Genomic DNA, 14,320 nt, shown 5'->3' with positions numbered 1-14,320 from the left:
TTTTCTTCCTTTTCCAAACTACTGCCCCCTCAAGTAAATAAAGATTAGTTTGTATTCAATTAAACACTTGACCACTCAGATACCAGGTATTCCTATGGTAATTTCAATTCTGAACTTTAGATTCCAGAATATTTACAGTATTCTCAAAGATATATAGGCCTTTTTAACCTAATAAAGAGTATACACTTTAGATGTTTTATGTTCTGTACTGCCGAATCCTTGAATTTTAGATTTAACAGGTTGTAAAAAAAACCTATCAAACATTTTTTTTAAAAAGAACCAAACCAGCTCATCAGCTAAACATTACATAAGCCAATACCTTTCGTTGCATCCATTCCTCCAACTGCAAACAAAACGCCCACTGTAGATTTTCTAGGTTTGGTGCGAGGGCTTTGCAACATAGGTCGTCTCTCTGGCAACAGATGGTACTTCATTGCTTCCATAATGAGTTTTTGACACTCAATGTCATCCCTAAAGAGTGCGTTGTTCTCCATATCTGCCAGAAACTGTGAAAAAGAAAGAAAATCAAACAAGCTGTATTGATATATAAACCACATGAAGAATAAAACCATGACTACCAAGACAGTATTTTATACAGACACTTTCACTTCTTGATTTAAAATCTCTGTATTTTCAAAATGGTCATATTAAAAAAGGCTAGGGTAAAAACAAACCTCTAATAAACAGAACATTCGCATTTTGAGCAAAACCCTCAAACAAACAAACAAACAAACAAATATTTAAAGAGAAAGGCCATCTGCTCTTAATGGAGGATTTAAGCTTAATGGTCCAAAGGAAGGAAACATAATCTCCTTGAGTTCCAGTGCTGTGCAGGAATGTTCAAGAAAATGGAAACAGGTTCTGGGTATGTAAATCAGTTCAACCTTATGCTTTTATTCCCAAATCTACCCAGTGCAGAGGTCTGTAAAAACCCTTTCAGCACACACTGAATATTTCAATATATATTCTGTTCCTCACCCTGACAGTGACTAAGATCACAGTGAATCACTTAATAAAAGCCTTTGTTAAAATTTTTATATCAAGCTTACAAGCAAATTTGGCAACTTTTAAATCTTAAATATGAATTAAATAAAATTCAACTTAAGACTACTAACAGAAGTTTTTAAATTCAAAGATTCTGGAGTTGTTTGTACTCCATATTTATCAAACTGCAGGAAAAAAAATATTAGGTTCAGAGTCACATTCTAATTATCAGAAGTCTGGAAACTGGCATTTTTCTGAGCTGCACAACATAGCATGAATCACAGAGTAAAAAGAAATTAAGTGCCCCAATGGGATTTGGACATTTGTCAGAAAGAGAGAGAGAGAGGAAAAAAAGCAGATGCCTCTGAAAAGCCAAAATCCAAACACTTTGTGATTTGCACGTCCACAAACCAGAATGAGATGTCATTATTGAGCTGTTGACAGCCAACCACTAACAGGTACAAAACTGCTGTGACATCAGTCATCAGAAGTACTAAAGGGACTTGCTGTGAAATAGATGTGCACAATATGGTGTGAATATCCCTGGCTTAAAGCTGCCTTAGGGCTGCAAAGTGGCAAATATGATAACCACGGTTCCAGAAGAGATATAGGTAACTACAGATGGCTAAACCTGAACACCTCAGTATCAGGCAAAGTAACACAAAATATGACAGAAAACATAACTAACCATCACAGAGAGAATAAAAAAGCCTTTGAAAGCCCTAACCAGTGATTTTCAGAAAACTGAGTCTTTTGCAGCATTTCTCTAAGTGGCTAAAGTTCTCACTATTTAAAATAGCAAATGAAGTGTTCTCATGTAAATTAGTAGAGAGAACTTAATCTCATCCTTTACTTTCATACTCTCCATTGTTTCTTCTTTTGACCCGAAGGACCACTTGTATCACTTCACAGGGACACTTTCTGATTATAAAATAATATACTAAAAGCTGTCTTTTAACTGCCAGTGTGCAATGCTATAGAACTGCACACAGATTAAAAATAGATACAAAAGAAATCAATTAATTCCTACTGTCCTAAATCAGAGCTGCATGCATGAAAACTAAGGCTTGTACACAACATGACCAATCCAGGCTTTCAATATATTTTTCTGATGGACAAGCAGCATATAATATTTAAAGCAACACTACGTGTGAATATAAGTTCTGCAACAACAAGATGCAACCTACATTTTCTACAGTTTCTAACCCACTCAACCTCTAAAGAATTTTTCACAGCAGAGTCGCAGTCTCTGAAAGCATTTCATTTCAAAAGAAATGCAATCTAGTTTGCAGGCTCTTGAAACTGAAACTACTATAATTATTTCTCAAAGAACGTAGAATGGGCTTAGTAAAAGTACATTTTTTTCAAGTTCTATTATTTACATAGGTCCTTGTACTAAAAGCATTTCTAACAGCATTTACAAATGACATGTTAGCATGAAATCATAGTAACTGCAAATCTGGTAAGGAGAATGGTAGTGTGGACACTCCAGTACTAAGAATTTCTGTCTAAAAGGAATGGGAGCCATCTTGTAATTCAGAAATTGCTAAATCATCTTTTTCATTATTTATCAGAGCCACCTTACAGCTTTAGAGGCTGACAAATATTCACCTTTAGGAAAAAGAAATGTACAAATATTTAGGACACTGCTTGCATTAAAACCAGAGAGATGTCAGAATGCTGTCTACAAAGAGATGGATAAAACCAACCAATAAAACTAACATTTAATTACAATTTTTTTGCTTCCAGTGCTACAGTATCATAGTATTTCCTGAAGATTTTTTTTAAGTGTATCTATCTGCATCTCTGCTTGCAATGGTTTTGGTTTCAGCAAGTTGTTAAATTTTCTAATTTAATTTCTTTCAAATACCTTTAGCTCATCAACAATAAAACTAAAAAGCTTTTGTTTATGTTATATTTCCTGTTTATATTACATATAATGTCACATAATCATGAATAAAAACATGATTCTGAAAATATTAAGACTATTTTCGGTACAAAACTTATTAGTTTACTCATCTACTAAATGTTTCCATATTAAATCAAAGTTCCAACACTTTTGTTAAAGAAAGTAATAAATAAAAAGGTATCAGAAAAATCTTGTTTTAGAAATATGAGTACAATTTGGAGATGAGATGAAAAATTAAAGATAAAATAAGTAAAATATAATTTTGCTTTTGTATTTCATCTTGCTATTTTCCTAATCAGTTACTGAGTGGACATAATTTGATTTCAGTACATATTTCCGGGATAAATTCTGTAATTTCAGTTTCTAAAGATGTTTCAATTACAGCCAATTAAGTAAAAGGAATACAGCAGGGGTTACTTAATTATCAATTAATTAAATGTTCAACAAAAGAATGATTTCTTCCTTGTCAATTGCCTTACACTGAATTATGTTTCTAGAAAAAGTGAATGACAAAGTCAAAGCCACAACTGAGAAAATCCTGCTTTTGAACGTATAATAATCAGTATGGAAATAAATACTAAAATGCTTGAGTAAGAGAATCTTACTATCCAGCAAGATGACATCAGATTAGAAGTAATACACAGAATGTAGTGCATGTGATTTATCCCTGTGAATTACTTGAATTCTATTTTTCCTGTGTTAATGAATTTTACTTATTATTCAGGTTACATAAAAATCCTATTTTCTTCATTTAAGAGCAAATTCTCACTAAACAAACTGAAAATCATAAAGCAAAATCCTTTGACTATATAGTAAATATTAAATATTACTAAAGAAGGTCCAGCAAAGAAAGAGAAGAAAGGAAAAAAAAAGTAAAAACAATCAAACCTAGTTTACAAACTTGCTATCAGGGAGTGAATCACAGAATCACAAAATAAGTGGAGTTGGAAGAGACCCACGAGGATCACTGACTCCAGCTCCCAGCACCCCACAGGACATCCCCAAGGGTCATATCCAGTGCCTGAGAGCATTGTCCAAATACTTCTTGAACTCTGTGAAGGCTTGGTGCTGTGACCACTTCCCCAGAGAGCCCGTTCCAGTGCCCAGCCATCCTCTAAGTGAAGAACATTTTCCTAATATCCAACCTAAATTTGCACTGATACAACTTCAGGCCATTCCCTCAGGTCCCTCAGCCACTCCTTATATTTGAGGGCTTCCCCTCAAGGCCCTTCACCATCTTTGTTGCCTTCCTTTGGACACTTTCTAACAGCTTTAGATCCTTCTTATGTTGTGGTGCCCAAAACTGCACAAACGGCTCAAGATGAGGTTGTACTAGTGCAGAGCAGAGCAGGACAATCCCCTCCATTGCCTGGCTGGTGATGCTGTGCCTGATGCACCCCAGGACAGGGTTGTCCCTCCTGGCTGCCAGGGCACTGCTGACTTATGTTCATCTCGCCACTGACCAGGACCCCCAGGTCCCCTTCAATGTCATTGCTTTCCAGAATCTCATTCCCCAGTCTGTCTGTACATCCAGGGTTGCCCCATGCCATTTGCAGAGTCTGGCATTTCCTCGTTAAACTTTGTACAGTTGGTGATTGCCTAGTCCTCTAATCTGTCGAGGTCTCTCCACAGGGCCTCCCTTCCTTTGGGGGAGTCAGTATGAGACTAACAAGAGTAGTCATTCCTACAAGACTAGGAAAACTGTAATTCACAACTATTTAAACAAACTGAGCCCAAAGTTTCCACAACAATTTCTGTTAATGTCCAAGAAGGAGAAAAAGTATTGACTGAAAAGAACAAGAAGTACCCAATGATGGCCTATCAAGAATCAACAGAAGAAAAATCACTCCAAACAATTAATTCAAATTGCATTTACTAGCTATTTCTACATGAAAGAAATATAATGAACCAAATAAACTGTGCAAGCTCAATACAGAAGAACTTTAAAAATGTCACAGCTTCTAGTGACTAAGATATCCTTGATGGGCATTTTTATAGGCAAGAAAAACAACTTTTTTTAGAGGCTCCTCCCCTTCTTATGTCCTAAGATCAGAATATGTTGTAGTTCACAGACAGAAACTATCATACCTACATACACCATGCTAAGTTCTTACATGCAGCTCTAAGAATCCAGATCACTATAAATTTTATGGTTTGTAACTATCAATATATTTATGCTGAAGATTATGCCCACTGTAACCAGTGTATAAATTAGAGAGGAACTGAACAATTTACTTGTGGAGCAAGCAGAGGCAGTCTAATGTAAGCCAGAAGTTTACTGAGATCTTTCCTTCTCTGTTCCAAATCATGTCGAACCCATGTAAGTAGTGCATTCAGTATAGTTTCTTCATTAGGAATATTCATGTCATCACTTGCTAAAAGCTTAGCAATTTCAGTGGCTGGCAATAACAGAAATTCCTGATTTCTAATTACTTCCATGAAGTTTTCCTGGAAAAGAAAAGTATTTTAATAGAGGCAACATCATAATTTGAAGACATTTTATGGAATGCCTGCTGTATCCTTCCCTCTTTTCCCTCCCTTCACGCCATCTCTCAGTTCTCCCACTGGAATACTGACTGAGGAGGAAGAACAAAAATGGAGTTAATGTACTGAATTATTTTCACCCCTGATCATTTCCTCAGCTCAATCACTCAGTCTCACAGACAGATGTGCTGAAACAACCAAGGGAAGTGTACAGGCAGAAATGAGCCACAGGTTGTAGGTGTTACTATCTTGGCACTGCGAAGTAAAGGAATACTTTCTGAAGTACAGTTAAAAAGATGCAGTTTGTTCCTGTCGTCAAGAAAAGAGCACAACACACTACAACAACTGGGCACATGTAACTGTTTCCATTACTGCTAGATGAAAATGTGGCAGTAAGTTTTCAGAGAAAACAAACAACATTAACAATTTTATTGTTGATTTAAAAGAGATCATTTTAAGTTTATTTTGCTATTTCATAGGTTTTATACAATTGATCTGATTTGACTGGGGAGGAAAACATACAAAGAATGCACGATGTTACACATGCCTTGCTACACTGACAATATTTATTCTGATAGGATTCAATCTTCTAATTTTCATCCAGTTATTTTCAGCAACAAATCCTTACTGCAAAATAAGAAATTCATAATATGTAACACATCTTATGTCGACACCCGATTAATTCATAATAGAGGACTTGCAGCATATTCTGTAAGGATTTTGGTCATTTTAGGCTGAAATAGCACAAGTATGTAGAAACACAATCAGCACCATGAATTTACAGTGAAAAACCTGAATGTAACAGAAAAGGGTGATGTCTATCCTCTCTCCTCATATACCTTTACAAGGCAGCAAAGCAAAGCAACGAAAAAGCAGAAAAGTAAAATCACAATATATTCTTGTATTTTGGTAACTCAAACTCCACTTAAATTCACACTCAAAACTGAGAGTAACTTCACGATGATAACAATGTTAAAATCAATTTGTTAAATGCACTGTGGATTGCTAGATAGCAAACTAATGGTATGCTGGTTTTGCTCTGCCATCACATGCACCTCTAAAACACCTAGAGAACAAAATGTGTTGGATCCATAAACACGGAAGTCTAACTGGACCAATATGAAAATTAGCCTTGCTTAGTGTCTTATTTAATGATTTAAAAAGAAAGAATTGCATGTTAATAAAAAAACCTGTAGATTAGAAGCCTATGTTGGAAAAAAATAGGATTTTTAGGTCAAGAAAGGGGAGAAACTCACAAGAAGAAGCAAGAGGTGCACTGCAAAACAGGTCTGAATTTAGTATTTAAAATGGCAACAAAAATGACAGTGCAGTTTGGCATTATATATGCAATGGGCCTCATGACAACAAAGCAAAAGAGTTAATACTTTGATTTTATTGCTTGGTCTAATGCTTTCAAAGCTATACCTCAGTTCTCAATAGATACTGACAAATTAAAAAAAAAAGCTAAGAGGAAGAAACTAATTAGTGTAAAAAGTCCATCTTACATGAAAGCCAGATGTATATAAGAAGGCTGCAAGATATGTAAGGAGAAAGATCAAAGTTACTCCAGCCCATGGGTAATTCTGGAAATCAGGAAAATAACTGAAAATGTTATCAGTGTACATAATTCTACTTGTGGAGAGAATTTGGAAAGAAAGCTTTTACATTTAATAACTGAAAATATCTAATATCGGAAAAGCTTTCCTACAACAAAGACCCAACTGTCTACACAAGAAAAGTACTTCCAAGTGAAAGATATAGTAGATTAGAAGGGAGATAGAATTGTCTTTTCCTCTTTAATTCATTTAACTATTTGTATTACAAAATAAAAGTCCAAATGAACAAATATAAGAATTAAAAACAGTGAAAGGACTGTATCAATATTCAGAAACACTACACGTGCATTGCTATTTATTTCACTCTGATATTAAATGCCTGGCAGTAAAATTGAATCTGAGAAATGATCAAAATTATTTCCACAGTTTAAACATGCAGTTCACAGCAATTCATATTCCACTGAGTTAATTTTTTCCACTGGCTGCTTTTTTGTTGGTTCTTTTTCCTAGACAGTATGCAAGCTGGAGCTGTGCTTTTAGTTTTGCTGAATGAACATGCAGTGAGCTCTGACAAGGAGAAACACCAACACTTACTACCTTAAACTTTCCAAATTGTCTATCCAGATCACAGGAAGAGGAAGGGGAAAGCACTTGCATGAAAAGTTCTTTTGTCTCTGGAGGCAACAACAAGCTGATCTTGCATAAGTCAATCAGGGATCCTCTTTGGAAAGCTTTTTTCCAACTGGATTTCATCACTTCGACAGCTGTTATGTTTAAAATGCCTGATTTTCCTTCTTGTTGCTTGCAGACCATTGCTTTCTGATGGGAACAAGTTAAATTTCCTCTTGCTCCCATTCTATTTTTAAAGCAGAGACTCCTTTTGAGCAGAGTATCAAAGCATTCCACTGGGAATACAGGCACTCTTTGTCCTATGTCTGGGTTTTTTTATGATCAGAATCTGAAAATTCCTCTTCCTTTACAGACAGAGATTCTGAAGACAAAAAGAAGGAGCCAGTGTATCTCCTAGCATTCTTAACCTCCTCATTAGCCTTTTCTTTCCTTCTTCTTATGGGAACTCTCTGTGGAAGAACAGGATATTTCAGAGAACAAATGGTCTGCAGTTTCAATCCCTCGCTTTCTGGTCCTGAAAGAATACAGAATTTCCCAACCCCAAAATTAACTCCTCAAAGAGCTTGAAAACTTTATCAAATAACTAGCCTGAGGCTTATGTGTTAACCAAGACAGGGACACTCAGTCCTCATGCTCAATGCTGGGTACCGCTCATTCACATCATAACCTCAAATTCATTCTTCAGCAACTCCAGAGAGACTAATACTGATACCCTTAACTACAGATCAGCCTTGGACTTGGTACAGAGCAAAAAAAATATTAGGAGCACATAAAAAATAAGATGTTGTGATGTGCATTTCTAAATGATACTTAATTCCTACAGTGGGATGCAGTGAGGTGGTTAGTCTCCCTGCAAACTGTGTCAGAAGGATGAAAACCTTGGAGAGGATCAGACACCTGCAGGTTGAGAGGGACTGAGGCTGCCCAACAGGCAGCTCTAACCACAGGGCTCTGCTTAAACTCTGAACTTGGGCAACCAAAAAACCAAGAGGTGTTTGACACACAGGATCTGAATGAGAGCAAGCAGGAAATGTTATTTTGTCTGCTGACTGCTTCAGTCCTCTGGTCAACTAAGTATGAATTCACTAGGAACTGAGCTGACTTCCTGTAAACTATTAATAGTCAAACAGCTGTCAGATACCACCTACTTTACACTTTTACTCAGATTTGACTGATATGTTGAACAATCAACCAACCTAATACTTACACTGTGTGCAGGGTTTGCTTAGAGTACAGCTATTGTAGCTTGACTCCTTGCTGCACCGTTTCTGGATTCCAAAACAGGCTGAGCAACATGCAGAAACCTGTTCAGTCTAGAAAAGGCAGAACTGATCTATTGTGCTAGGCAGGACTGAGGGAACTTGAAAGACAAAAATATCTTGGATTTTCACAGGTGAAAAGAAAGTGAATGAGTATTTTCCAAGTCAGTTGATTACTGAGCAGGATATTTTAGACTGCAATATCAGGTGCAAGAATGTTAAATCCTTGTTTTAGACACTGTGACAATCTTTGGTTCTGGCCCTTTATGGACAAAAAGCATTTGAATTTCTTCTCTCTTCATGCCCCCCACTAGCAAAAGAAAAAGCTATCCTGGTTGTTGCAAGAAAAAAAAAAAGACAAATTATCTCTCTTTAATTCTTTAGTTTCAAATTGTAACTCCATGATTTTTTGTTACCCAACTACTGCCTTACAGGAGAAAGCAAGTCTAAGTGTGCCACACTTTTTCTTCTGCAAAATGATCTAGTTTCTGTACTTGGACCCAATCTATTACTCTGTTCTTTTAAGTTTTTCTTTTTTATACATCCATTGGTTTGCTCAGAAATCACACAAATTCCAAAACTAACCTTATCTGAATCTTATAATGCTATCACTGCTCATGTACTTTCTGAAGACTTCTGGTGAAAATCAAAGTGACTTTTCACTCTGCTTTAAGCATGCATAGCTGAGCAACAGTGATTACACAGGGACTAACTCAGGCACTATCACACAAAGTTTTGAATGTCTGCTCTTTCTTTTTTAGGTATAAATCAGAAAGTTAAAATCTGGCTACTGAAGAAGCTACTGACACTTACCTAAGAACACCTCACTAGTCACCACAGATATTTCATGTTCGGGAAATAACACAGGCTAGCTTTTCCTTATCTCAAAGTATTAACTTCCTTTTTGTTTACTCTTTTGTGGAAAAGGAACTATTGGTTTTTGGTCAAGGTACACGATCAACTGTTTCAAACAAACAAGATGTCAAAAGGGGTGATTGTTCTGACTTTGAAGACAGCAATAAAAATGCGTAGAAGGCATTTTGTGCAAAAATGCCTTTACAAATTTGTTAAAGCAAACAGATAAAATACTGGCCAGTCTAATAAAATTCTTAAAATTATAACTGTATGCCCCAAATACTATATATGAATCACAACAAAACAGGATAACCTTTGTTCAAAAGATATCTTTACTCAGATACATTTCATTATTCTATCAACTCTATTTTAGAACTGTGATGTGTAAAAATCAGTTGCTCTTTATACAGCATTAAATCCACTACTAATCAGTTCATTTCATGTTTTACTTCATGTATATTGAGGATTTTTTAAGCTTGAGTTTCTAATGCCAGAAATTGACCCGTTCTGATGAACTGTTCCCCTGTCAAAACAACTTATCATGTGTCAACACAGGAAGCAATACAGTAATGCAACACTTCAGTCCTTTTAGCATAATATACATCTGTAATATGAAGAAATGCAGCATACAAATCCTTCTTATTAATTTTTTTTTAAATCAGTGATGCTTTCCTATGACTAATGTACTTTACTAAGACAGAACCCTATTAATAGAGGCAGACCTAATGGGATAACTCACTGATTCATCGTCCAGTTTAAACAAACATTCATTTTACCTGAATTTCAAATCTTCATGATTTTAATGAAGCAGGTAAGATGATTACAAACTTATTACATGTGTCATAAAAACCTTTAAAACAGAGAAGCTGTTTTACTTGTAAAAATATTAAATGGCAATCAGTGTTTTTTTCTGTCAAAGAAAAACTCATAGAAAATAACATGTGCAAATTAAAATTTAAGTATTTTATACTATTCACTACCTTCAAGCATTTTAAAAGAACCATAAACTATAAAGAACTGTAAACTGTACTCAGTATAATCCCACACTGTTCTATGCAGCCCAATGCAGCATAAAAATAATTCCTTGTTATATCAAAGAGAATTTTACCAGGTACTACAGGTGTACTTAACCCTTACATTCTTATACTTGTTAATGGAAAGAGCATCAAGCACCTAGCACTTACTAGTGTTGAACATTTTCTTTTTTCAAACAGCTTTTAAACAAATGAAATTACTTGGGGATTTATTTTAATTGAAGATTCAATTGGACTATACATTTCTATGCAGTTTCCATAGCAACATTCATTTCAAAATAAAGAAGCTGCTTCTCTATTACTCATTATTACTAAAATTCAATTTAATGTCTCTGTTGGAACTAAACAACATTAAAAGAGGCCTTGGGAAAAATCCATCTAGTACAACTAATTAGTTTTGAAAATGGCTTTTTAAAATCCACCTAATTAGAATTTCATTCACATCAAAGCCTTAAAAGCAACAATTTGCCACTGAAGTAAACAACAGCCAAAGGCACAGAACTATTTTCCTCTGGTCTGAACAAAAGAAAGATAGGTGCTGCAAAAAAATGGCTTTTAGAAAGTTCAGAGCCCCCCTATTTGCCCTAAGTCATGAATTGTCAGTCAGAATACTAAGACTGGAATGCCAACATTCCCCTTTAAGGATGCACTAGATGAATAATTCTTACTATTCTGATCTTGGCAGTTCACTTATAAAGGACATGACAATAGCCCAGACCAAAACACATGCTTATTCTGAAAACGAACAAGTAGGTCAGAGGAGGGAGTTTCTCTTTTCACGTATTTTTTCTATCACTGGTCTCACTCAACATAAATTCTAATATTCCTCAAAGGCATAAGCCACATTTACTTTACTGTTTCATTGCACATTCTACCTAACTGCAGTCTCCTTATTTTTGTTTGTGCAATAACGAAGACCAAAAATAGAAACATGTACATGTTACAATCTGCACATTATTTGTTGATCTGCCTCAGTAAATCTGTGTCTATAATATCAAATATGTGAGAGATCCATTCACTGTGGAAGAACTTTGTCTTGTGTATGAAAAAAAAACTATCTTAAACTCGTATTCACACTAAATTAAATTAATTTTAAGCCAAGAACAAGTAATTTTTAAGAAAAGTGGTTTTAAACCTAAGGCAGCAAAAGGAAGACCCACGGATTTTTAATACTAATTACAAGACATAAATTACAACTCTTGGATCTAAGCCAATATCTTAATGGCAAGGTAATGCCATGACACACAAGCAAATTAAGCACTGTCTTCATTCCCACATCTCTTATGTAGTATCTACATGCCCTCATTCAGATCCCAAGAGCTTACTTAGGCAAAATTTCATCAACATGTGAGGAAAATGCCTCACAAAACTGCAAAGAGCAGATGAACTGACTTGCTTCAGAGATAGCTCTCCTGCCTTCTTTTGATAACTTTACTAAAATACACTTCTGAGAAGAAAAAAAAAGAACATTTTGTATCAAAATAAAAGGATGACTGTTCAGCAGATGAAGTTTATTGAAGTTGATTGGTCTGAATTTCTGAAAGTTAATTCAAAAATATAATTGGCAAATTTGTACTTAGTCACATATTACCTAGCCTAGGATTAAATTCTTTGATGCCTGACATCCCATTGCTAAGTTATTAAGGGTAATGCAGAATCTATATTGCTAAATGCCCACATTCATACCCCAAGTATAGCTTAGAACCTGATTACTCCAGTTCATTAGAAAAAAGGAACTCTACATTTCCGTTTAGTAATGTGTAATTTTGGAATAGGTGACAGCAGCTTGCCCACTGTGAAGTCTGTAGTTTCTGACTGTCAGAAAGAACTAGATTTTGAAATATTTTATTAAATGCATAATCCCATTTCTGTTACAGGGAAGCATTAATGCTTGTGTATTTCCTTCCAACTCTAAACCAGCAACTTTGCGGTTATTTTGTCATTTTTCATCATGGGAACATACGAGCATTCTTTGAAAATGATGAAGGCTTTCTGGGGGAAAAACATTAGTACTCTATTTAGGAAAAAATTCTGTATTTTCCTTACTAAACAAAGCAGGTGACACTTGATGTAACAACATACCATAGTGTAATTGTGAGCCACCTTGTGCAAGTCAGTGCAACCCTGTGCATCAGCAAAAGATCGGATTCCAAGGCAATTGGATGGGTGAAGCTGCTTCATTAGGAATTTACAGCATGCTTCTACAACCTGAGAGAGCTGAAGAAGGCAAGCTGTGGACAACAGGCACTCAATGTTATCTTCTTTTAATTCAAGGCGACCTGGTAATATCAAGAAGAAAATCACATTAATTTGCTCTTATAATCTTAAAAATTCCCTAAAACCCCAAGGCAACAGAACTACTTACAGATTATGACAGAATAGAAGGCTTAGTAAACATCACCCTCAGCATTAGACAACTGATAGTTTTCAAAATTAATATCTATAATGATGCAAGGAAAGGGAATCCTAATGAGATTCCTTTTTTTGTCAGTCACGATGCATTTAATAGATTCACATAATTTGTTAACTAACTGAATACAGTATTATCAGAGAAACTTTATCCCGTCAGGTTGTCTCAGGTAACAGCAATGAGACCTAACTGCTGTCTACAGCTTTCTCACCAGGGAAGGGGTGGGGCAGGCACTGATCTCTTCTCTCTGCTGACTGGTGACAGGACCCCAGGGAATGGCCTGAAGCTGTGTCAGCGGGTTAGGTTGGACATTAGGAAAAGGTTCTTCCCCCACAGGGTGGCTGGGCATTGGCCCAGGATCCCCAGGGGAGCGGTCACAGCACTGAGCCTGACAGAGTTCAAGAAACGCTTGGAAAACACTCTGGGACACATGCTGTGATTGTTGGAGCATTCTGAGCAGCGTTGGTAGTTGGACTCTGAGAATCCTTGTAGGTTGCTTCCAACTCAGGATATTCTATGATTTATTTTTATTTATTTATAAGAATTTAAATAATGTGGATGATTTGTAAAGAGCATCTGAAATCTAGGAATGGAATACAATGCTCACATGAGGACAAGTCACTAGATGAAATTCCCATTTTCACTTCAATTACCTGTATATGCATATTGAACCAGAGCCCACAATGCCTTTGGCTCCACACCTTCCATCTTGATTTCTTCCTGTCTTGCTTCCCTTACATCATTAGTGAACATTGCTGCAAAGTAGTCCGAAACAGAGGAGAGAACCAATCTGAGTTCGACATGAAGGAGAAAAGGAGAGAACCAGAGAAGAAAAGAAAAAAACCTTAGTCAACCTGATGTTTGTTAGTTTATGATTCATTACTTTGCCCTTCGAAGAAACACTGTAGGGAGAAAAGCATTTAAAAATTGACACAAAGTGCACCATACTCTACTTTCTCTCTATGAATAACGAAATACTGATACTAAACCTACATTTGCAACTGATCTAAACTAATTACCCTTTCAAAGCTCAAAGACTTTTAATAGCCAACACAGACATAACACCCCCCCCAAATCCACATAAATTGGAAATGGAATATAAATATACATTATTTAAATAAAAATAAAATTGAATTGACTTTAATTTATGTTACGTTAGATACTTTTTTTAATGTGAAAGAATGACTTACCAGTCCATT

At 35.7% G+C, this 14,320-nt stretch overlaps 1 protein-coding gene across 5 annotated transcripts in view; it reads right to left on the bottom strand.

The window, feature by feature from the left end:
* The window catches only part of KLHL5 (kelch like family member 5), a 51,025-nt gene that overhangs the window by 10,120 nt on the left and 26,585 nt on the right, over nt 1-14,320 (bottom strand). For 4 of the 5 annotated variants that reach the window (XM_066185622.1, XM_066185623.1, XM_066185618.1 and 1 more), the window contains 4 exons: nt 13,775-13,911; nt 12,794-12,990; nt 5,129-5,341; nt 320-506 (listed from right to left, as the gene is read on the bottom strand). In XM_066185622.1, coding sequence (XP_066041719.1) covers nt 320-506; nt 5,129-5,341; nt 12,794-12,990; nt 13,775-13,911 — 734 coding nt within the window. The remainder of the gene's footprint in view (nt 1-319; nt 507-5,128; nt 5,342-12,793; nt 12,991-13,774; nt 13,912-14,320) is intronic. The other variant, XM_066185620.1, reaches the window with a different exon arrangement.

This window comes from Chamaea fasciata, unplaced genomic scaffold (genome assembly GCF_029207755.1).
Source record: "Chamaea fasciata isolate MVZ Bird 193981 ecotype frontalis unplaced genomic scaffold, bChaFas1.0.hap1 SCAF_6, whole genome shotgun sequence".
Lineage (NCBI taxonomy): Eukaryota > Metazoa > Chordata > Aves > Passeriformes > Sylviidae > Chamaea > Chamaea fasciata.
This window is presented reverse-complemented; position numbering and strand designations above follow the sequence as displayed.